General features: G+C 39.5%; 1 protein-coding gene across 3 annotated transcripts in view; it reads right to left on the reverse strand.

The window, feature by feature from the left end:
* IGF2BP2 (insulin like growth factor 2 mRNA binding protein 2) overlaps positions 1–24107 on the reverse strand; it is a 164432-nt gene that overhangs the window by 16022 nt on the left and 124303 nt on the right. For 2 of the 3 annotated variants that reach the window (XM_021069997.1, XM_005670057.3), the window contains 6 exons: positions 21102–21165; positions 18323–18595; positions 16336–16470; positions 8983–9105; positions 8489–8624; positions 5479–5607 (listed from right to left, as the gene is read on the reverse strand). In XM_021069997.1, the coding sequence (XP_020925656.1) occupies positions 5479–5607; positions 8489–8624; positions 8983–9105; positions 16336–16470; positions 18323–18595; positions 21102–21165 (860 nt within the window). The remainder of the gene's footprint in view (positions 1–5478; positions 5608–8488; positions 8625–8982; positions 9106–16335; positions 16471–18322; positions 18596–21101; positions 21166–24107) is intronic. The other variant, XM_021069998.1, reaches the window with a different exon arrangement.

The raw sequence follows: 24107 nt of genomic DNA on the forward strand, positions 1-24107 counted from the left end.
TGTTCCAATATCATTCCTTGAGAACAAAATGCAGGAAACAATTTTAAGGTAACAGAAAAGAAATCCTTAACTACTTAAAAATTAAAAGAAAAATCCCTATCAAATTTGACTAAGAAAAAAAAATAAAACACAAATATATGATGCTCGGAAGAAAAAGAGAGAATCACAAGTTTGCAGATTTAAAAGGCAACAACTTGCTTTGTACAACTTTGTGTCAGTAAGTATGAAAAGAGAGATGAAATGAACACTTTCATAGGAAAATATAAATGAACAAAACCAAGTCAAAAACTTATAAGAAATTGAAAAGGTTATAAATGATCTTTCTCCGAACGAAAGGTGCTAGGCCCAGAAGTTTTATCAAATCTTCAAGGAACAGAAAATTCCTATGGTCTTTTTTTTTCTTTCTTTTTAGGGCCACACCTGTGGCACATGGAAGTTCCCAGGCTAAGGGTTGAATTAGAGCTGCAGCTGCCAGCCACAACTGCAACACCACCAGATCCAAGCTGCATCTGCGACCTACACTGCAGCTTTCAGCAACGCCGGAATCCTAACCCAGTGAGTGAGGGCAGGGACTGAACTTGTATCAACATGGATACTAGTCAGGTTCTTAACCTGTGAGCCGCAACGGGAACTCCTATATAGTCTTAATTTTCCCAAGTATAGTAAAAGCTGACCATCTTTCCAATTCAGTCTCTGAGAAAAAAATAACCCTGCTGTTAAAACTGTTAAAGACAGTGTAAAACTACAGTAATTGCAGTGTAGACAAAGAGATGAATAGAATGGAATAGAGCCCAGGAATATGACTCAGTGGGAATTTAGCGTATGACAAAGCTGGCATTTCAAATTGAGTGATAAAATGGTGCATTACTCAATAAATGACTTGAGGAAAACTGGCTATTTGGTAAAAAAAAAAAAAGTGAGATCCCTCTCTCAAAGTATTAAGTCAAGATAAATTCCCTATGAATTATAGACATAAATATAAATAATGCTCCCCCAAGACCAACATCTAAAAATTACTATAAGAAAATTTGGGAGAATATTTTACAGTCTTAGATGGGAGAGGCTTTTTCTTAGTATGATACCAAATTCCAGAAGTCCATAAAGAGAACATCGCTAATTTAACCATCTCAATCATTTAAAAAAAATTATTATAGTTGATTTACATTGTTCTGTCAATTTCTGATGTATAACTATCTTAATTCTTAACATCTCTGCATAAATTCTACTGAAGGGAAATCTGTAAAAATTTAAAATGCATTACCATTTGATGCAATAATTGCAGCGTTAGAATTTATTTCCAGATATGCTCACACACTTATGTATACTGACACTCATTTTGACACTTCTCTGCACAGAGAAAGCCTAAAAATAACTCAAATGTCTAAAAATAGTATGCTCAATAGAAAGATTATAGTAAGTTGATACAATGGAATACTATGTATCCATTAAAGAGATTTAGGTCTAGGTATGGAAAGATGCCCATACTAAGTAAGAAACATGGTAATTCACTGTGTATGGCATGATTCAATTTATGTTTTTGAATAATATGCTTATACGATTTTATACATGCTTAGAAAACATAATTTTTAATGTGTAAACATAATAGTGCTATCCTTCTGGGGAGTGGTTGGTTGGTGAAATTTGGGTAAGAGAAGGAAGACTGAAGGGAAACGTGTACTATTTACTTCATACGCTACTTTGTTTGGGAGTTCTCATGTGGCCCAGTGGGTTAAGGATCTGGTGTTGTCACTGCTAGTGGCTGGGGTGGCTGCTGTGGTGTGGTTTGGATCCCTGGCCTGGGAATATCTACATGCCATGGGTGTGGCCCAAAAAGCCCCAAACGAACAAAGAAAAAACAGTTCCTTTGTTTATTCTATTCATGTTCATTTGTTCATATCTATTTTAAATTACTATGGCACAAGACACTACAAATAAAGCAAAGAGAAATGACAAGCTGTTACAAAATATTTACAATTTGTAGTTAGCTGTTATAAATCATTAAGAAAAAGATGAAGGAAGTGACAACAGCAGCTAAGATTTATACAGCAATTACTATATGCAGATTTTAACTTATTTAATAACCCTCCCAACAACCCCATGGTATGTGTACTATTACTAGTCCTGTCTTAAAGAGAGACGTGGAGATGCAAGGAAGTTAAGTCATTAGCCCAAGTTTGTAAGTGATACGGTGCAGAGATTCAAATGTGGACAGCTTGACTCCAAAATCCATATTACCTCTCAAGAGATGGACAGGCAAAGGACACAGAATGATAATTCATTAGAGAGGGGGGGAAAATGGCCAATAATCCCTAAAGTGTTAAATCTCATAATAGCATCTTTGAAAGTATCAGGTTGCAAATACATTGGTAGTGAGAGTATAGGAGAAAAACAATACCTCTCTGTCATACACTTGATGGGAAAGAAAAGTAGTACATTCTTTTTTTACGGTCCCAGGCTAGAGGTCAAATCAGAGCTGCAGCTGCCGGCCTACACCACAGCCACAGCAATGCCAGATCCGAGCCACATCTGCAACCTACACCACAGCTCATGGCAATGCCGGATCCTTAACCCACTGAGCGAGGCCAGGGATAGAACCAGCGTCCTCATGGATGCTAGTCAGATTCATTGCCACTGAGCCACAATGGGAACTCTAGTACATTCTTTAATATGTATCATTGATATTTTTATACTAATACATTATACATAAAATTCATACATTCTTTGGCTCAGCAATTTTATTTCCAGGAATTTATTCTGAGGAAATAATTGGATAAAAGAGCCAAACTATACAGGGATTTCTATTGCATGGTGAAAATTTGGAATATATATATATATATATCACTTAATATACGTATATATAAATTGAATATATACTCACACACATATACATAGAAACATTGGTTATTTCTAGATTAAGGAAAAACTTATATTATTTGCTTCTTAAATACTATGCCCATCTTACTTTTATGACCAGAAAAGGATAAAAATGATCATTTTCATATATACACATAATGCATTAAAAGCTTCCAGAGTTTAGAGACTAACTCATGCATGTGTGAGTCAGCCAGAAGGTGCACAGATTTCCTGACCTTTGGATGCTACGAGCAAGAACTGCTAGACTTTTGTGATGTATAAAGTAATCAAGAGATACCCTAATTCCTTGAAACTGTTGTGACAGGAAAGCAACAGTATTTTCTAATATTTAAAATATCCCCACCACTCCACCCTATCCTGTCCTTCTCAGGAGGCGTGGGCCCCCCAGCGAAGCCCACACGCCTGCAGTGCAGTCTCTGGACTCTGCACAGGTGGGTAGCGATGGCTGCCTCCAGGCCCAGACCTGAGCTGCTGTAGCCAGCAGAGAAAGGTCTGCAGGAGCTGTGCTGCTGCAAAACTGGGCAACTACATGGTCTGGATTAGAATTTAATCTTGATCTCTGGGCTCAAGATCAGAACTATATGGCTTTCAGCTTAAAGATGAAATTTTACTTAAAATCTATCTTATTAAAAACAGAAACCATGTATTTTAGTAAAATCATTATTCTACTGTTTTGGTAAGAAATCTTAGATATAAAGGAAACTTCCAACAGGCAAAACCTGTTTTCCAGTTTAGAAAACATTCTGCTATCTAATGAAGAGTTCTATTCTTTAGTTCAGGGGTCTGCAATTTTTCCTGAAAAGAGCCAAATACCTATTTTAGGCTTTGCACATCTTAGGGGCTCTATTGCATCTACTCAACTCTGCCATCATAGCAGAAAAGCAAATAGAGAGTATGTAATTAAATGTTCACAGATGTGTTTATTTGCAAAAATAAGTGGTGCACTGGATCTGGTCCTTGGGCTGTAGTTTGCTGACCTCTATTTTACATAGTCAATTTTAGAAGTGACCCATTGTATTATACCTTTTTCCTCCCACCTTTTTCCTTACTTAGGTTGAGAGGGTGGCCGGGCTTTTGAAGTTATCTTTTGTGGAGTAGTACGTACTATCTTTTTCCCTAGAAATGAAGTGTGTCTCAATGTCAGTTCATTGTACCGGGCTTGGTCTTTCTCATATCTCACAGCAAAGATTTCAGGGACAAGCCCCACTCATAGATGTTCTCTATCCTCCTTCCTGCCTATTTCCAGCTCCCTCTAACATGCGTGTGCACACGCATGTGTGCATGCACACGCATGCACACACATATGCACAGTTCAATATTGGACCCTATCCTCCAGCTTAAGGGAAAATAGATATAATTCTAAAGAAGTAGTATGGACAAATTTAAAAGTGACTCAGAAGAGCCATATATAAATGAGTTGACAGAATAGTATGTTTCTGTGTCTAATGACGTGGGTGCCAGTTCATGTCTGTATTTTTTTTTTTTTTTTTTTTTGTCTTTTTTGTGTCTTTTCTAGGGCCGCACCTGCAGCATATGGAAGTTCCCAGGCTAGGGGTCCAATCAGAGCTGTAGCCACCGGCCTACGCAACAGCCACAGCAACATGGGATCCGAGCTGCGTCTGCGACCTACACTATAGCTCATGGCAACGCTGGATCCTTAACCCACTGAGCTAGGTCAGGGATCGAACCTGCAACCTCGTGGTGCTCAGTTGGATTCGTTAACCACTGAGCCACGACAGAAACTCCTCATGTCTGTATTTTGTTGGCAAAATCACACAGTGAGTTCATCCTTTCTCTCTACAGATAACCCAAAGAGCTACTAGGAATTCTGACACTGCAATGCTCGGTCTCAAAAGAAAGAAGTGGTTAAGGTAATGTTCTCTAACCTGATTCTCTCCAATTAAACAGCATAAACCTTGAGAGAAAGTTAGTGGCTTAAAAAATAAGTAGCGTGTGTGGAGAAGAATTAGGAGTGAAAAAAAAAGCTGTCAGGTATTTTGAACCCCATCTGTAATGTGTCGATTCTGAATGATGCTTGTGAATGGGAACAAGAAGTAGGAAACCCGTGAAGTCCACATTTTTTCTTCTACTATTCATTATGATTCAAACAATAAATACTTAATGAGATTCTACTAAATGCCAGGCATTGTGCTAAATGTTTAGAAACAAACATAGTTTGTTACTTTCTTTTAAAAACTGCCTATTAATATAATGCATTTGAGTTGTAGACATAGGTGGGAATTTTATACATATATAGGAGTCATCTAGATATCCTAATATTTTAGTAAATGAAAGACACTTATGGAGGTTCTTATTTGAGCTAACAAATCTTTTTATAATGAAAAGGCTTCTAGTTAATGAATTTGCTAGTTTTCTTTTCTCTCACAGATAAAAAATACACTATGGTTAAGAGCACATATTTAGAGGATGGTTTAGAAATATTTAATCTGCCCATTAGGAAGAGGTCCTAGGACCTGCTGGATTCATCCTACAATCACTTATGAGCACTGCTGGGAATGAAAGCTTTAGCTCTGATTCAGCATAGCAGAGAGATGCTGCTGCCTGGAGGAGCATAAGCAAACCCCTGAAAGCTGAGCTACTTACAGCGAAAGGGTGGTAGGGGGGAGCGGGGGGAGCTCCTCGGGGCCCTGCTGGTGGAGGCAGCACGGACAGTCCTGTTGAAAAGATGCCAAGCGCGCTGAGGTTCAACCCCGGGATCAGATTGGCTTGTTGCTGGGAATAAAAATGGAGAAAAGGTTGAGGGGAGGAGACCAGAGAGGCCCAGCTTGCCCAGGTCAACCTCCATCTCTTGTCTGGGTGGCACCAGAGTCTCCGAATCAGCTCTGCCCAGGACCTGTGGACCCCTTCCTCACCTGCCGCTAGGGTGGGCTTTCCCAACCTCAACCTGACCGTGGGGTTTCTTCGAAACTTCTCTGCCACCTTGAGAGTGCCTGTACATCTTAATACAGCAAATGAGGCTCTTCCTGGGGACCCAGGTCACCTTACCAGCCTCTGTCCTGCTAGCGCCTCCTCCCTATCCTGCCCAGTCCTGCCCTTCTTGCTCCTCCAGACACCTGTACCCGCTGTCTGCCTTGCAAGAAATGTGCTTCTCTCCCTCAGCTGGCTACATCCTACTCATCATGTGGGTTTCACCTGAGCTTAGGTGTCGTCTCATCCAGGAATCCTTCTCTCACCCCAAAGGCCTCAGCTCAAGTGCCCTTTCTGTGCTCCTAACAGGCCTATATTTCCTTAGAACAGCTCTCATCACACAACATACGAATCACTTGTGTCGTTGCCGTTCCCCCTTTTAGACCATAATTTCCTTATGGACAGAGACTGTCTTGCTTAGTGTTGTGAGCTCAGTGCCTGGTACATAGTAAGTACTCAATAAATATTTGCTGAATGAATACGTTTAAAACATATTGGATTAACAGTTTTTTCTAACTCTATCCAGGGGAAGATCAGACCCTTCACTAGGATACCATGTATGTAAGTTCCATTATCCAGATTCAGAATGGTTCATAACTTTAGCTTTTACCCATTCAGTTGCCAGCTTCATGATCACCTTGCTTGTTTCACATGTAAACATGGGGATGCTCACGCAGGCTGGGGGTAAGGTTTTTTGTTTATTTGTTGTGTTGTGTTTTTTTTTTTTTTTTTTTCCTTTTTTTGGGGCTGCATCCATGGCATATGGAAGTTCCCAGGCTAGGGGTTGAATCAGAGCTACAGTTGCTGGCCTACACCACAGCTTATGGCAATACTGGAACTCCAACCCACCAAGCAAGGCCGGGGATAGAACTCACACCCTCATGGATACTAGTTGGATTCATTTCCACTGAGTCACAACAGGAACTCCCTGGGGTAAGTTTTAACTACACAGTCCTTCAGAGGCAGAAGAATGTAGCCCCTACCCTGGCCTGTAGCCAACCTGTCCCACCACTGCCTGCCTGAACCCTAAGTAGTTCTCTAAGATTTTCACTTATTTGTGGCTCTAGGATTACCCAATAATTTGCCTTCCTTTAGAATGTCTGGAATAGGAGAGCTAGTATCCTTAACCTTTATCCCATTGATGTATAGGATCTAGTAGTTTTGTTATTCATTGATCAATGCATGACTTTAGTACAGAAATGGATGAATCGAAGTGAATATATGCTCCAGTGAAGATGTTTGGAGTACCTAGACCCTTTGTACCATTTCCTGGGTTCATGTTTTTTGTTTGTTTGTTTTTCTTAGGGCCACACCTGTGGCATATGGAAGCTCCCAGTCTAGGGGAAGAATCAGAGCTGCAGCTGCCAGCCTATGCCACAGCCATAGCAACAGTGGATCCAAGTTGCATCTGCAACCTATGCCGCATATTGCAGCAACACCAGATCCTTAACCCACTGAGTGGGGCCAGGGATTGAACTCGAAGCCTCACAGACACTATGTCAGATTCTTAACCCACTGAGCCACAATGCGAACTCCTCCAAGTGTTCATGTTAAAAGCTATTTGTCATGAGATACCAAGAGCCCAAAACAAGAAAATGAGATCAGTGGATGATACTTTCAGAGACAAATACACACAGGGGAGAAGGTCACACTGTGGTCTTCTCCTCACTGTGTCCTATAATTATCATGAGACAAGGGCTGCCAAGGTGGGGTTTGGGGTGAGGTAGGAGATGAAGTACTGCCCTGAGTAAGAAGCTCCTGCGGAAAGCACTGCTGTGAGGGAATGGGGCTGTTTCATCTACCTAATCCTTTGTCAACATTTATTCTTCTGTGAAATGTTACAAAACCTAGAATCTGCTTCAGAGTCATCCAAGGGGAGTGGGGATATGGATGAAGGTTCAGAAGAAACAAAACAGGCCATGAATTGATAACTGCTGAAGCTGGATTATGAGCATGGGAGAGCTTATCACAGTATCCTTTCCTTTTGTATATGTTAGAAAATCACCGTCATAAAAAATGAGCAATTTACTCCTCTGAGCTGAGTTTGGGCTTTGATTGATGGACAAATATTTTTAAGATTTCTGAATGCCAGAATGGTGTCTCCTCATTATAAAGTTGGAACTAGGTAGTAATAACAGTAAGGACAAAGCCAAATCAGTCTGCTAGAAGTATTAGGGCTAAAGTGGATGACATCATTTATTGGGCAATCTAAAAGAACAGACGAGTAAGCAAGAGATGAAAATCAGAAGCTGATTTTAAGTATACATTTTTTAAATTGTAAAGTAGGAAAAAAAAAATAAATCCCTTCTTTCTAACATACTAGCTACATGGTGTAGCCTTCCAGTCATTTTGATCCACATTATTTTACATAATTATAACCCTAGATATATATACTTTTATATACTCTTTTCTTAATTAAAATATATCATAAACAATTCCTCATTTTTACATCTTCAAAGTTGTGATTTTAATGGCTTCATACTATTTTGTCCAGTGCACTTAGCATAATTTACTAGTTGGTTTCCTGACTGTTTTAATGCTCTTGCCCCAAGAAGACAGGGATGACTCTGCATACCTTTTCTAAGGTGCTTCTTCACTATCTGAATGACAGTTACTCTTGAGAGGCTTGGGTCCTGCCTGAAAACACACGTAAAAACCAGTGCAGAAGAAAGCAGTAGGCACTTACATTAACAGCCAGCATATCATTTTCAAAGGCCTCACGCAGCTTCTTCATAATCTCTATTTCAGCATTGGCACAGGCCTCAACTGTGCCCTTCACAGTGATGGTTCTTTCAGGGTTGTATATGCTCAAATCCTGCAAGCTGGCCACCAGGAAAAAGAGAGAAATTTCCTTTTTTCAAAAGGAAAAATAAAATCCCAGAAGGATCATAAACAAGTCTTGGTGGAGGAGGTGGGGAGAAGACTGGATTCCCTCACCACACACTGTGGCATTGGAATATCTACCATCTTATCTCAAATCTTTGCAGTGACTTAGATCATATCCATAGTAGAAAATGTTTGACTGGTAACTACTTATGTATTTGTTTTGATGGTGCTGAAGATAATTATACCTCATGATTACATTCCCATTTTAAGGAAAAGCATGATGAATGAGTTGGACATATCAAAATGCTCAAATTCTCCATTATTGGGCACAATTAATCTGAACAAGTGGCTTACGATGAGATTGTTATCTTGGTCCCTGTCTCATGTTCAATTTTCTTCAAATTTCTGCCTTCTTTTCCAATCAGTCTTCCAACCAAGCCATTGTGGGCCAAGATCTTCAGAGGAATCTCTTCAGCTCTAAAAGAGACAAGCAACAATTTAACATTTAAGGGGAACACAATGATCATGCCTCTTAAGAGTTTTTACTCTGCTTTTTTCTTATAAACAAAAGCCATTTTTGTTCAGGTACCAGGTGGCCATGGGCTTTAGGAAAGGCGGGTCCTTCACTAACCCCAGTGCGTGAATTCTGATTAACACAGGCCAAATCATGGTAATTATACTCCCTTGTTTTGACTGATTGGAAAGGGGTCCATGGAGATATCTGGCCAATGAGGTATGAGAAGAAGTCTGTTGGGTGACTTTAGGAAGGTTTTCCTTGCACTTAAAAAAGGCGCAAGGGATAATGACATCGGTCAGATGGCACACTAGGAAGCTAGAGGCCTACATATCCCCACAGTGACACCAAGCTAACAATACTAGATAGGCTAGAATATCTCTTCATGAACTCTAGAGATCAGGTGAGAAACTACAGCATCCAGGCTTTTTTAGAAAACCAAAAGAGGTATGAAATTTTATGGCATTTGGCATGCCTTTCATGTTCCTTCCCATACACAGCCCAGTAAGGGGCAATTGGGAGGAAATCCTCCATACCAGGTCTCCTGCTTTGGGACAGAAACAAAAGAATGGACCAAGAGTTCACATTCTGGCTTGTCTGTGGGCTTTCTGAAGGATTGGCTTCTGTCTCACCTGACTTGGCGAGCTAATGAGACTAATGCCAAAGTCTGGAAGCTGCTGAAATCAGGTGAACAGTATGGTAGAGCTGTGCTTCTATAGTCAGAAATCAAGTGGAAAAAGAGATTAGAAATGGTTTGAGAGATCAGATCCTTCAGGTAGGCTGATTAGTGAAGGTTTTTCCTCAAACAAAAGACTGTGAGAGGTGGTGTTGGTTGTTTTAATGCCCAAAAATCCTAGCCAAAAAAAAAATTTACAAGGCATACAATAAAACAGAAACATGGCCTAATCAAAGGATCAAAATAAAACTTTAGAGACTGACCCTCAAGAAATGAGCTACCTGACAAAGACTTTAAAATAACTGTCAAAAAGATACTTGAGACCTAAAAGAAAACACAGAAGATTTTGAACAAAGTGAGAATATCAACAAAGAAATAGAAACTATTAAAAAAAAAACCAACCTAATAGAAATAACAGAGCTGAAAAATATAATAATTGAACTGAAAAATTCATTAAAGTAGGGTTCAACAGCAGACATGATCAGGCAGACGATAAAATTAGCAAACTTGAACATTAGTCATTTGAAATCATCAAATGAGGGCAAAAGAAAAAAGTGGAGAGAGGCTAAGATACTTATGGAACACTGTATCAAGTGGATCAACATACACATCAAGAGGAAAGAGAGATGGGCAGAGAGCTTATTTGAAGAAAACAGGCAGAAAACTTTCTAAACCTGAGCAAAGAAATGGACATAAGGATTCAAGAAAATCTAAGAACATCCAAGTGGGATGAATCCAAAGAGAATCCCACTGAAACACATTATTACCCCAGTGTCTAAAGTCAAAAAGGAATCTTGAAAACAGCAAGAGAAAAGTGATTCATAACATACAAGGAAGTTTCTAAGAGATTATAGATGGATTTCGCAGCAGAAATTTTGCAGGTCAGAGGGAATGGGATGACATAATTGAAGTGCTGAAAGAAAAAACTATTAACCAAAAATGTTCCCATTGTGGTGCAGAAGAAACGAATCTGACTAGGAACCATGAGGTTGTGGGTTTGATCCCTGGCCTTGCTCAGTGGGTTAATGATTTGGTGTTGCCATGAGCTGTGGTGTGGGTCACAGACATGGCTCAGATCCTGTGTTGCTGTGGCTGTGGTGTAGGCCGGCAGCTACAGCTCTGATTGGACCCCTAGCCTGGGAACCTCCACATGCCTCGGATGTGGCCCTAAAAAAGACAAAAGACAAAAAAACAAAACAAAAATACTGTATCTTGCAGAACTGTCTTCAAAAATGATGGAGAGGAATTCCCTGGTGGCTCAGCGGTTTAAGAATATAGAGTGGTCACTTCGTGACTTAAATTGCTGTTATGGCAAGGGTTTAATCCCTGGCCCAGGAACTTCCACATGCCATGGATGCAGCCAAAAATAAGTAAATTAAATTAAATTGCTTTTAAAAATGATAAGGAAATTAGGACTTTTCCAGATAAACAAATGCTGAGGAAGTTCACTAATATCAGACCTGCTTTACAAGTCATGCTAAAGGGAGTCCTTTAAGTTGAAATGAAAAGTTCATTCAACATATGAAAATCAATCAATGTAATACATCACATTAACAGAATGAAGGATAAAACCCACATGATCATTTCAACTGATACAAGAAAACATCTGACAAAATTTTACAACTTTTCATGATAAAAACACCCAACAATTTAGGAAAAGAAGGAAAATACATCAACAAATAGAGGTCATTTGTGAAAAGTCTACAGTGAACATAATCTAATGGTGAAAGATTGAAAGCTTTTCCTCTAAGATCAGGAACAAGACAAAGATGCCCTTACCACTTCTACTTAACATACTATTCAAAGTCCTAACCAGAGAAATAAGCTAAGGAAAAGAAATGAAAGGCATCTAAATTGGAAAGGAAGAAGTAGAATGATCTCTGTTGAAGATGACATGGTCTTATACACTTAATATTGTTTAGATGTCCATATTACCCAAAGCAATCTACAGATTTAATGCAATTCCTATCAAAATCCCAATGGCAATTTTTGCAGAAATAGAAAAATTCATTCTAAAATTCCATATGATTCTGTATGGAATCTCAAGGGACCCTGAACAGTCACAACAACTTTGAAAAAAGAATTAGAATTTCCCGATTTCAAAACATACTATGAAGCTACAGCAATCAAAACAGTGTGGTATTGGTGTCAAGAGAGACAAATAAACAACAGGAAAGAATAGAGATCCCAGAAATACATATGGTCAAATGATCTTTGACAAAAGTGTCAAGGCTACACCATGGGGAAAGGACAGTGTCTTAAAAAATGGTGTATACACTTGCAAAAGAATGCAGCTAGATCCTTATTTCGTTAACTCAAAAACAAATTAAAGACCAAAATGTAAAACCTAAAAGTACAATTTTCCTAGAAGAAAATACAGGGGAAAAGCTTCATTGTATTGAACTGGGCAGTGGTTTCCTGGATATGACATCAAAGCATAGTCAACAAAAACAAAATTAACAAATGGGACTACATCAAATTTAAAAACTATTGTGCGTCAAAGGACACACTTAACAGATTGAACAGAAAACCTATGGAATGGAAGTAAATAACTGCAAATCATATATCTGATAAGGGATTAATGTTCAAAACACATAAAGAACTCCTACAACTCAACAATAAAGAAATCAAATAACCCATTTAAAAAATGTACAAAGGACCTGAATAGACATTTCTCCAAAGATGATAAACAAATACCATCCAGCTTGTGAAAAGATGCTCAAATATCTAATCATCCAAAAAGCTCAAATAAGAAACACAATGAGATACTGTGAATACAAATACCTCAAACTCATTAGTTTTGCTACTATAAAAATAACAGAAAAGAACGAGTGTTGGTAAGGATGTGGAGAAATTGGAACCCTTGTAGAATTTTCATGGGGTTATAAAACGGTGCAACTCCTATGGAAAATACTATGGAGTTTCCTAAAAAATTGAAAATAGAACTACTATATGATCTAGCAATCTCACTTCTGGGTATATATCCAAAAGAATTAAAAGTAGGGTCTCAAAGAGATATTTGCACACCTATAGTCATTAACAGCACTATTCACAATAGCCAAGAGCTGAAAGCAATCCAATCTCCACCAATGGATAAATGAATAGATGAAATATGGAATACACACATACAATAAATGGAATATTATTCAACCTTAACAAGGAAGGAAATCCTACAACATGGATAAATTTTGAGGACATTATGTTGTGTGAAATAAGCCAGTCACAAAAGACAAATACTGTATGACACCGCTTATCTGAGATCGCTAAAGCAGTCACATTCATAGAAACAGAAAGTAGAATGGCAGTTATCAGAGATTAGAGGGAGAAGGAAACAGACAGGGAGTTGCTTAATGAGCACAGAGTTTCAGTTTTGCAAGATGAAAAAGTTCTGGAGATCTCTTTCACAATAATGTGAATATATTTAACACTATTAAACTGTGTACACTTAATAATGGCTAGGATGGTAAATTGATGTTATGTGCTTTTTACAATAAAAAAAAAAGCTTAAAAAAAAAAAAAACCACAAGGAACAAGGAAAGGACGTCTTCTCTTTTAAATTTTGAATATTCTTCTGTGGGGTCCCCAGGTCTGGAATCACTACAGTCATCAGCAGGGGAGTATCAGATATCTGAAGAAGGTAAAGCGGAAAGAAAAGTCATGCGCCTTTGAGTTGGTGACTGAACTGACCTTGCAGTCACTCTACCTTAGAACTTGTGTGACATCATAACTGTTTCTTACTGCTTAAGCCACTTGTTAGGTTTTCTGTTGAGATCAAAAGCATCTAACAGATGCATTAATTCTGCCTCAAAATAAATGGATGCTTGAAGAAGATCCATTAGAATGTAACTTTCAGAGGGCAAGGTTTTTTTTTTTGTCAGCTTTGTTCACTGGCACATAATAAATACTTGGTAAATTATTAAAAAGAAAGTTTGAGATTCCTCTTCTCCTACATACTCTCAGGACTGAGTTTATTTTATAATGATTTTAATTTTTTTCCATTATAGCTGGTTTACAGTGTCCTGTCAATTTTCTACTGTACAGCAAGGTGACCCAGCTACACACACATGTATATACATTCTTTTTTCTCACATTATCATGCTCCATCATAAATGACTAGATATAGTTCCCAGTGCTATACAGCAGGATCTCATTGCTTATTCATTACAAAGGCAATAGTTTACATCTAGTAACCCCAAATTCCCAATCCATCCCATTCCCTCCCCATCGGCAACGACAAGTCTGTTCTCCAGGTCTATGCTTTTTTATGTCAGGGCTGAGTATAAATGTTACTTACATGGGGAAGCCTTTTCTGAAACTCCAAAGCTCTTCCTGTCCCCTCCCCCTGCAGTAATTTTTTTTTTTTTTTTTTTTTTTGGTCTTTTTAGGGCTGTACCCGAGGCATATGCAAGTTCCCAGGCTAGGGGTTGGAATTGGAGCTGTAGCCCCTGGCCTACACCACAGCCACAGAAACACCAGATCCAAGCCGCATCTCAGACCTACACCACAGTTCACTGCAACACCAGATCCTTAACCCAGTGAGTGAGGCCATGGATGGAACCTGTGTCCTCATGGATGCTAGTCAGATTCATTTCCACTGAGCCACAACAGGAACTTCTGCTGCAGTCATTTTCCACTGTGGCATTCTCATAGGTTCTTAATTACTTAACGGTGTCATTTGTTTAGATGTCTCTCCCACTGGATAAAGGAGGAACTGGATCTTGTTCAGGGTTATTATAGCCTCGGACCCAACACAGTACTCAGCACTCAAAAAAAACTTACTTCAAAGATACTCAAACTCTTGGCACTACATGAATACTTTAAAAATCCAATTTATACATCAGTCTTTTTGATTCCTTAATATTATAAGACTCTTATACCTAGGTTGAGGGTCCAAGGAGGGTATTGCTTATAAGGTTCTCAACAACGTAGAAGTGGCAGGGGCTTCTTCAAATTAAGCCACAGCATTTAGGGCGCTTCAGAAGCCTCAAATAATAAATAATCTATTTTGCAATGTTTTAAGAACTGCTTTCATCTTCTTGGTTTTATTTATTTATTTATTTAAATTTTCATCCTCTTGGTTTTAGAACACTATTATTTGACATTATTTGCTAAATTTGTTTTTAGTTTTTATGTTCAATTTATCCCTCACCGCTTCTTTATAAAACTGCCACACATGCTTATAAGTAGATTTTACCAAAACTGACATAGAGCTTTTTTATTATATTGTTTATTCCATTACCATTATTTTGTTTATAATAGAAATTAATAACTTTGAATTGCTAAATTATACAAGCTAGTAAATACTATTTGTCATTCAAATTGGTACAACCCTCAGGAATCCTAAGAAATATTTTGTAAAAGAAGTGGACCAGTGGGGAGGAGGGAGAAGAAAACATAAGCAGACACTCAAATACCAGTTTCTACTATTTAAGGGAATGGAATCTAATTTTAAAAGAGTTCAAGTGGCTTAGAAACAAGGTGGCAAAACCCTTTTCCAGCACAGTAAACAGTGGTTTTAAGGACAATGTACATTCTTTTCTTTTTCTTTTCAGGGCCGGACCTGTGGCATATGGAAGTTCCCAGGGTGGAATCAGAGCTACAACTGTGGGCCTATGCCACATCCACAGCAACGCAGGATCGGAGCTACATCTGTGACCTACACCATAGCTCAAGGCAACACCAGATCCTTAATCCACCGAGTGAGACCAAGGATTGAACCCACGTCCTCACAGATACTGGTTGGATTCATTACTGCTGAGTGGTAATGAACTCTGACAATGTACATGCTTTACCTGCTCTGTCCAATTATAGCCATTAGCCATACATGTGATTATTTAAATCTGAATGGATTAAAATAAAATATTCAGTTCCTCCATTGCACTAGTCACATGCCAAGCACTCAACTGCTACACATGGCTGGTGTCTATGGTATTGAACAGTGCAGAGAGGGAATATTTCCATCCTTGCGCAGCACTTGCACATCATGGGCCTGTGTTCCTACCAATAATTATTACCAGTGAGTCATGGAAGCATTAGGATCACCAAAAGAAACAGACAAGTAGGGAAACAGCCATATTATCAACAAAAAAGATCTATTTCCTACTGTGTTCTCTTTGGGAACAAATTTTTGAAGAAAAGTCCTGAGAAACAGACTTATAGCTTTTTAAAACTTTCCTGGGTTGGAATTCCCGTTGTGGCACAGAGGAAATGAATCCAACTAGCATCCATGAGGATGCGGGTTCAATCCCTGGCCTCACTCAGTGGGTCGGGTATCTGGTGTAGCCCTGAGCTGTGGCGAAGATCAAAGACACAGCTTGGAACCTGCGTTGCTGTGGCTGTGGTGTAGGCTGGCAGCTGTAACTCCGATTAGATCCCTAGCCTGGGAACCTCCATACACCAAGGAGGGTGCAGCCCTAAACAGAAAAAGAAAAAAAAGAAAAACAAAACTTTCCTGGGTCAAATGAATGAGAACCTCTTTTTCTCTGCTGAAGAATCTGTGCATTACATGCAAACTTACAGTTTGGTCTCATCGGCCTCTTTCTGCATGATTTCAAGAATCATGCGGCATGCTTCAGAGGTCCCCTCTGGGGTGGCATGGATGGTGACAGGCTTCTCTGCAGCCCCAGAGTTCTCCTTTCTATGGATGTCTACCCTGCAGGAAAAGAATCAGGAGCCATAGCACAACGTCATCTGGGACTGGATCCTAGTCCCAAGAATATGTCACACGGGCCAATGGACAGCAAGGACACAGACAGGCAAGGAAGTGCCATTAGCACGTTTGCAACCAATGCCATTCTCCGAGAAGGCAGTAAGCAGGGCAGGGGGTCTTGTGCCAAACCTGAATTTTTTGCAGCTCCATTTAGAAGGGACTATTTCTTACAGGAGTGCGATTGGACAAAGGCACTAAGCCAGTGTAGTAATGAAGCCAGTTTGGTAAATGAAGTATTTTGTGCAGTCTTTCAAATGATCTTAGAAGTGAGGAGTAAAGTGAGCGGGATAATACTGCACATTGGCACTATGCCGGTCTCTCAAATGATTGCAGCTTTTAAAAGCCATGTGCTAATCCAACTCTAAATACCAAATTCAAGCAAGCTTTATATATCTGAGTGTGGACAGAAAACAGAGGCGTACCCTTTCTCTGCCTAAGGTTTTGGTTTCCTTGCCACTGGCAGCCTGCCTTCTTCCAGGCTCTTAAAACTAATGGCTCAAAAGCTTGATGACTTTATCAGACTTCTTTGGGTAGTTGTGGCTCTACTTGTTTTTGTTAACTTTCAAAATCACATAATTGATTGTATCCCTTTTCACTTTGGCTGTCAGAAAGCCCAGATCCAAGCACACACTTTGAGAACTAACCTCACTTCTATTTAAACTTGCTGCATTTTTAAAGCCACTTTAAATAATTTTTGGAACAAAAAAGACATACAAATAAAAATCACTTTCTCAGTGAAGTAAACTTGGAGGGGAAAAAAAAGGGCTGATTTTAAAATAAGAGAAACCACACAGCACTTCTCCTCTCTACTATCTCATCATTTCACTCCTATGATTATGAACTCTGGGACCCATGTAAGTATCCATTATTTGGAAGTAACTGAGACACTTCCAAAAAAAATATGTTTTTTTCTCTTGTAGGTTAGAAGACATTCAGTGACCTTAGCAAATGTACTAGGCATGTAAATAACTAATATTTGTCAGTAATGTGGTGCTTTGCAATTTAAGTGCTTTCATAGTAATTATTTCATTCATTCTGCCTGACTGTCCTAATTCTCATAATAATCCTGGCTTACAAAAGAAGCAATTGATGCTCAGAGAGTATAAAATTTTTTTCCAAGACCATATAGCTATTAAGTAGTAAAACTTGAACAAAGGTCTTTGTTTTCAAGTCCTGTGCTCTGTTCATTATATCATGCTGTTGTCTTGTGAACATACAAAAATCAACCTCCCAAGTCACTTTCCACTACAACTCCTACTACCAATTCAGTCTCCTTAAGCAGACAGAAAACTAAACATAAGGCTAATGTACTTTATTTCTTGCTCAATGTAACAGTGACTCACCTGCTTCCTTTATGTAGCTATTTGTGAGACTACCTAGGTGGTCTTAAAGAATGACTACCACCCAAGGCTCTGACTCAGAAGAGGAGGCAAGTGGGTTCTAGGATCCCATAAAGTTCAGCCTCATACCTCTGCTGTTTCAAAAATATGGAGATGTATTCACAGGCATCATTTAGCTTCTAAGAACAATTCTTGACTGTGAGGTCACTAGTACCTTTTTTTTTTATGAACTATTAGTGTTTAAGTGTCGGACGTTTAGGTCACTGGCATGAAAGCTCATGAAAGCCCCTGGCTTAATGTTAGTCTGTTAGTTGTTCTGTTTAAAAAAGCCGCCGTCCCATACAGCACAGCCCCCCACTGCTAACGCAAGCAATAGCAACCTGGGATTGGCCGGGACCCACCAGCACTCAGGGGACCCCTCAGAAGGAAGCAAAGGAAGCCCCGGAGTCACGTACCGGGACTGGGTCTGCTTAGTGATGTTCTTTATGGTCAAGCCCTCCTTTCCGATGATGGCACCAACAAACTGGGTGGGGACCAGGATCCGCAGCGGGAAATCAATCTGTCTGGCCTGAGAAGAGCCCCCAGGGGCATGGCCTTGCTCCCGGGAAGAGTGGTCCCCACGCTGGGCTCGCTGAGGGGGCGAAGGGGAGCTCACCTCTTCATCCGGGATGTAGGAAATCTTGAAGGAGTAGTTCTCAAACTGATGCCCGCTTAGCTTCTCGATGGCTCTGAAATGCAGCAGAAGCAAGTGAGCTTTGTTAGAAAACAACATAGGAGAAACGCCCCCCCACCCCACCCCCACCCCGGGTCAGTGGACCACTTCATTCACTCTCGTTCACTAGTCGCCTGTGTGAGTGCCGTGAGGTGAGCAGGGCAGAACCAATTACTCACGGTTAACAATTAAACAAATAATCACATTGTACAGGGCCGGTCAGGCTAGATATACAATTTGCCATTCTGCTTTTATTTACCCCCCCAAGGCTGTATTCCCCTCATCAAAAAGTTTTTGTAAGTATCAGTATAAAACTGACTCTTTCAAAAAATTTTCATTGTAATAGATAGTTATTATTGAAAATTCAGCAGATAAGCACAAATAAGAAAAAAATCCTAGCCCATCCTATGTCTTTTTAAAAATATATTATTTATAGAAATGGATTAATACTATTACTTTATAACCTTTAAATAGTTAATATTAACTCTAAACATTTCCCCAAGTGATTAAATATCCTGTTTAACATTCTACTGATTTATCATTTTTGCAACTGATTCTTTATTGTTAGATAGATATATCCAGCTATCTATCTCTAATTTTTACTATTGAGTACAGTGTCGTCATGGCCATCTTTACAAGTAGAACTTTGCACAAAGAACAAATTCCTGCACGAAGTTGCAGGGTCAGAGAGTATGCAGAATTCTTTTTTTTTTTTCCTGTCTTTTTAGGGCCACACCAGTGGTATATGGAGGTTCCCAGGCTAGGGGTTGAATTGAAGCTGTAGCTGCCAGCCTACACCACAGCCACAGCAACATGGGATCCAAGCTGTGTCTGTGACCTACACCACAGCTCACAGCAAAGCCAGATTCTTAACCCACTGAATAAGGCCAGGGATCGAACCTGTGTCCTCATAGATGCTAGTCAGATTCGTTTCCTCTGAGCCATGACGGGAACTCCCAGAGTTCTAACATCTTAAGTATTGCTCAGTGTCCTTTTGGAAAGATTTCAGCATTTACTATTCCATAGCAGTTAAGAGATCATTTGTGTCCTTGAATCCTCCAAAGTATAGAATATTATTATTTTAAAATGCCATTACTGCATTTTAAAATTTATACATGAAGTCGAACAATTTTTTCCATGTTTTTGGCAGCATGTGAAAATATTAACCCTATTCTACAAGGTTAAAGTTTAGGGTTTATGAATTTATTACAAAGAATCATCTTCTGAGTTCAATTAAAAAAAAAACAAACTAGGAGTTCCCGGCGTGGCGCAGTGGTTAACAAATCCGACTGGGAACCATGAGGTTGTGGGTTCGGTCCCTGGCCTTGCTCAGTGGGTTAACAATCCCATGTTGCCATGAGCTGTGGTGTAGGTTGCAGACGTGGCTCGGATCCCGCGTTGCTGTGGCTCTGGCGTAGGCGGGTGGCTACAGCTCCGATTTGACCCCTAGCCTGGGAACCTCCATATGCTGCGGGAGCGGCCCAAGAAATAGCAAAAAGACAAATAAATAAATAAATAAAACTACTTTAAAAAACAACAAACTAATATCATGTACAGAGGTCCAACCTAAGTAGTAGCCAGACAAAGAGCTATAAAGGTGAGTTGTTGGTATGTAATCTGCTTACCTATGTATGCAAAAGTCAACAGCAAATGAACTACTGCATTTTTCAATGCAAAATTAACGCTTTGCAAACTAGTGATGTGAAAATGGGTTAAAAATGTTTTCTTAGGTGTTGAAACCTTGAAAAAGAAATAAAGCTGTAATCCTGGGATGTATAACCAACATGGATATTACGCCACATTCGTAAAGCGTGAACACATGTGACTATAATTCTAGTTACGCTGACCTGACAGGCACCTCATGGACCTCCTACAAAACAAAACGGAACTTGTTTTCGATGTTGTTTGTTTTTTAAAAAATTCAATCCCATATCCATTAATAGCCAAGCTCACAATTAACTATCACTAAACCAAGGCAGTCATGAATGGGGTTAGGAAGTGAATGTGGGTAGGAAAAAGAACATGAGCCAGGTGCTCCTTTTGATGAACCACGCCTAGACAATGCTCCCTGGGGCTGATGTTGCTGAGGTGGATCCCCCTTTTAATATTCATAGAGGGAAAATGAGGTTTCAGGATCCATTCAATAAGTGTGGATAGAAACAGGTGTGGGCTGCTTCTTCACAGTGCATGGAGGAAGCTCCAGGTAAAAGTGGCTCCCAGTGGGTGCCAAAGCATATTCTAGGACACAGTGTCACAGAGTTGGTGCCTTCTTTCCGGATTGTGTTAAGACACAGGCCTCACCTCAGTTTTGATGCCAAGGCTCAGCATTTTTCAAGATAAAATCTCTGTACAATCAACAAACAGAAACCCTGGTATAACTGCCCTGGTGCTCCGCTGACAGGTCAAAGATCTATGTCTTTTCAGAAAAGGCTTATAGTGGACTCAATGGAATTCAAAGACAAGCTCTCCCTGGCTCCCAACCCTCACCCAATTTAAAAGGAAACAAGCCCAAATCCACTTACGTTTTTGCTTCTTCTCTTGTTGCATATGTGACGTTGACAACAGCAGTTTCTGTGTCTGTGTTGACTAGGAAAGAAGCAAAAACTATATTGTTGTAGAAAAAAAATTTGTTGCCCTTTAGCTCAATGTAAACAGACTTACTTTAGAGAAAAATGCGCACACACACAAAAAAACTCATCACCCTAACTCCATAGTTATTTGAATCTCTGTCTCTATTCATGTGCATTCATGGTAACTTGTAATCAGTTGTATACAGACATTTGTAATCTATTATCTATACAACTTAAAGCTATATTTTCATTTATTTTATCAACCCTTTTGCATACGTATATGTACTTCTTTGGCTTTTTCAATTTTAATGTCTACATAAAATTGCAGTAAGTAAATGTGCCATGATTTTTTTGTCTAACCATTCCTTAATTGTTGACAAATGGGTTGTTCTCAGTGTTTGCTATTCTAATAGTGTTGCTAAAAATCACCATTGTTGCAAGTATCACTTGATCTGTGTTCTTCTGAATTACTTTCTCTAGGGTAACTCAGAATAAAAGTAATTGGATAAAAGAACATAATGTTTTTTAATGATTGTATTCAGATTATTCTCCTGGAAGTTTACATCAATTTATTGTAACACTATCACGGTATGAAGTTTTTAAAAATTTACTTTATTACTTACTCTTTTTAAAAATGTTAAAAAAAATTTTACTTTATTATTATTATTACTTTTTGGCCATGCCTGCAGCTTGTGGAAGCTCTTGGGGCCAGGGATTGAACCAAAGCTGCTGCTGTGACAATATGGGATCCTTAACCCGCTGCACCACAAGAGAACTCCCAAAGTATGAGTTTTGTTATAATTTGCATTTATTTTAAAATAATTGGATATATGTATTAAATAAGAAAGTATTTTAATTCTTCATTCACGGATAAGGTTGAACTACAACTATTTTTGTTCCCTCTTATTGAACTCCTAGACTGTATGAGTTAAATCTTGTAACTGTATAAAATAAATACAGTGACAATTCCAACTCCCTTGGCTGAGGGGGAGAACACATAAACTCTAAGAGTGGTAATAAGGGATTACTCTTGTGAGCTGGCTTATCTTGATTCATAATTGCTTGCTTATTCTTCCAGAGTCACTCATTAAAAATAAACTCAAAAGGCAAGATAAAACTTTCTCAAGTTGGTAAACTTAAACCAAAAACACTGTTTTCCTGGAGTTCCCGCCATGGCTCAGTGGTTAACGAACCCAGCTGACACCCATGGGGACGTGGGTTCAATCCCTGGCCTTGCTCAGTGGGTTGAGGATCTGGCTTTGCCATAAGTTGTGGTGTGTGTCACAGACGTGGCTAGGGTCCTGCGTTGCTATGGCTATGGTGTAGGCCGGCAGCTGTGGCTCCAATTTGACCCCTAGCCTGGGAACCTCCATATGCCGTGGGTGCAGCCCTAAAAAAAAAAAAAAAAAAAAAAAAAAAATGATTTCCTTTTCAAAACCAGTAGACATGACTAAATCAAAATCCTCCCCCATTAAAACATTTAAGCTACTGGGAGACTTGGAATTAACAACATTAAGTTAAGGATAATTCAAGGCAACCACAATAAGGCTCCTTTTTAAAGTAATGATAACATCCTGTAATGTAGGGCTTCTTAATCTTGGATCCATGTTAGATGTTAGAGCTTTAGGAATTCTATACTCACCCCCGCCCCCCACAAAGATTCAAATTTGTGGATTGGATTTTTTTGGTTTATAATTTTTTTTTTTTTGTCTCTTGTCTTTTTAGGCCTGCACCCATGGCATATGGAGATTCCCAGGCTAGGGGTTGAACCAGAGCTAGAGCTGCTGGCCTACGCTACAGCCACAGCAACGCAGGACCTGAGCCATGTCTGAGACCTACGCCACAGATCACTGCAACGCCGGATCCTTAACCCACTGAGTGAGGCCAGGAATTGGACCTGTGTCCTCATGAATACTAGTCAGATTCGTTAACCACTGAGCCACAACAGGAACTCTGGTTTATAATTTTCATGAGATTCTGAAAAGGTTAAATGCCACTGTTAACCAATAACTTCAAAGTAGATGCAGCCTTTAGGACAGGGGATGCCTAATACTCAGGAAGGAACTGCCACTGAGATTTACATGTCATAAATGCCAAGCCCAGCCCTGACCTTTGCCTGGGAGGTTTGTATTTCTCTCCAATACACAGTTACCCAGAGGCATCCTCACAGTGCAAAACAGGGGACATGAAGCTCATAACCATCCTCCTGCAGTGCTGACACACTGAATGCTACAAAGGCCTCATGTTTGTGCTTTCAGTGCAACAGATGAGGCTGCAGACTTCCAGAAGTGGGAAAAGGGCTGGGTTTGCACCTCCTGAGTAAAGCTATCCACTAGGAGTCTCAGATTTTGTTCTCACTTCCTAAGCAGATTCTTTGTTCTTTAAACACATTTGCCTTCAGGAAACCAGGCAGTTCTCTGATTCTGGGAAGAACTGAGCTCCATTCAAATACTTTATTTCATTGGACATGAAAGTTCTATAAAGTTTCTTAAAATGCTACTGAAAATGTTTTCCTGATGAATCAGGAATCACCTATGAAACAACAAAACAATAGCCCAGCACTTTTATCCCATAGTTGTGAGGCTGCTGAAAACTGGGCACTCTCCAGGGCACAGGTGCCCTCAGAGCTATAAACTGCCCCAGGAACCTGGAATATTTCTTATAACATGGGCTTAGCTAGTAACTTTTACAGGTTCATTTCTGGAAGGCCATCCTGCCCACTACATCCAATCCTCACTGGAATGTCTTCTTTTCCACACTGAGGAAAATAAGAACCCAGAAACAGAATCCTTGAAAATCATGTCTTCTTTCTGAGCTCTTTCCCTTCACCTTTGGACATGGGCAGCAGCAGCATGAAACTGAATAACAGGATGTTTAATATTCATAGAGGGAGAGCATCTGAATAATTATTACTTCAAAACCATTATATGAATTATACTAGCAGATAGAATAGATTGC

The sequence above is a fragment of the Sus scrofa genome, chromosome 13 (genome assembly GCF_000003025.6).
Source record: "Sus scrofa isolate TJ Tabasco breed Duroc chromosome 13, Sscrofa11.1, whole genome shotgun sequence".
NCBI classification, from domain to species: Eukaryota; Metazoa; Chordata; class Mammalia; order Artiodactyla; family Suidae; genus Sus; species Sus scrofa.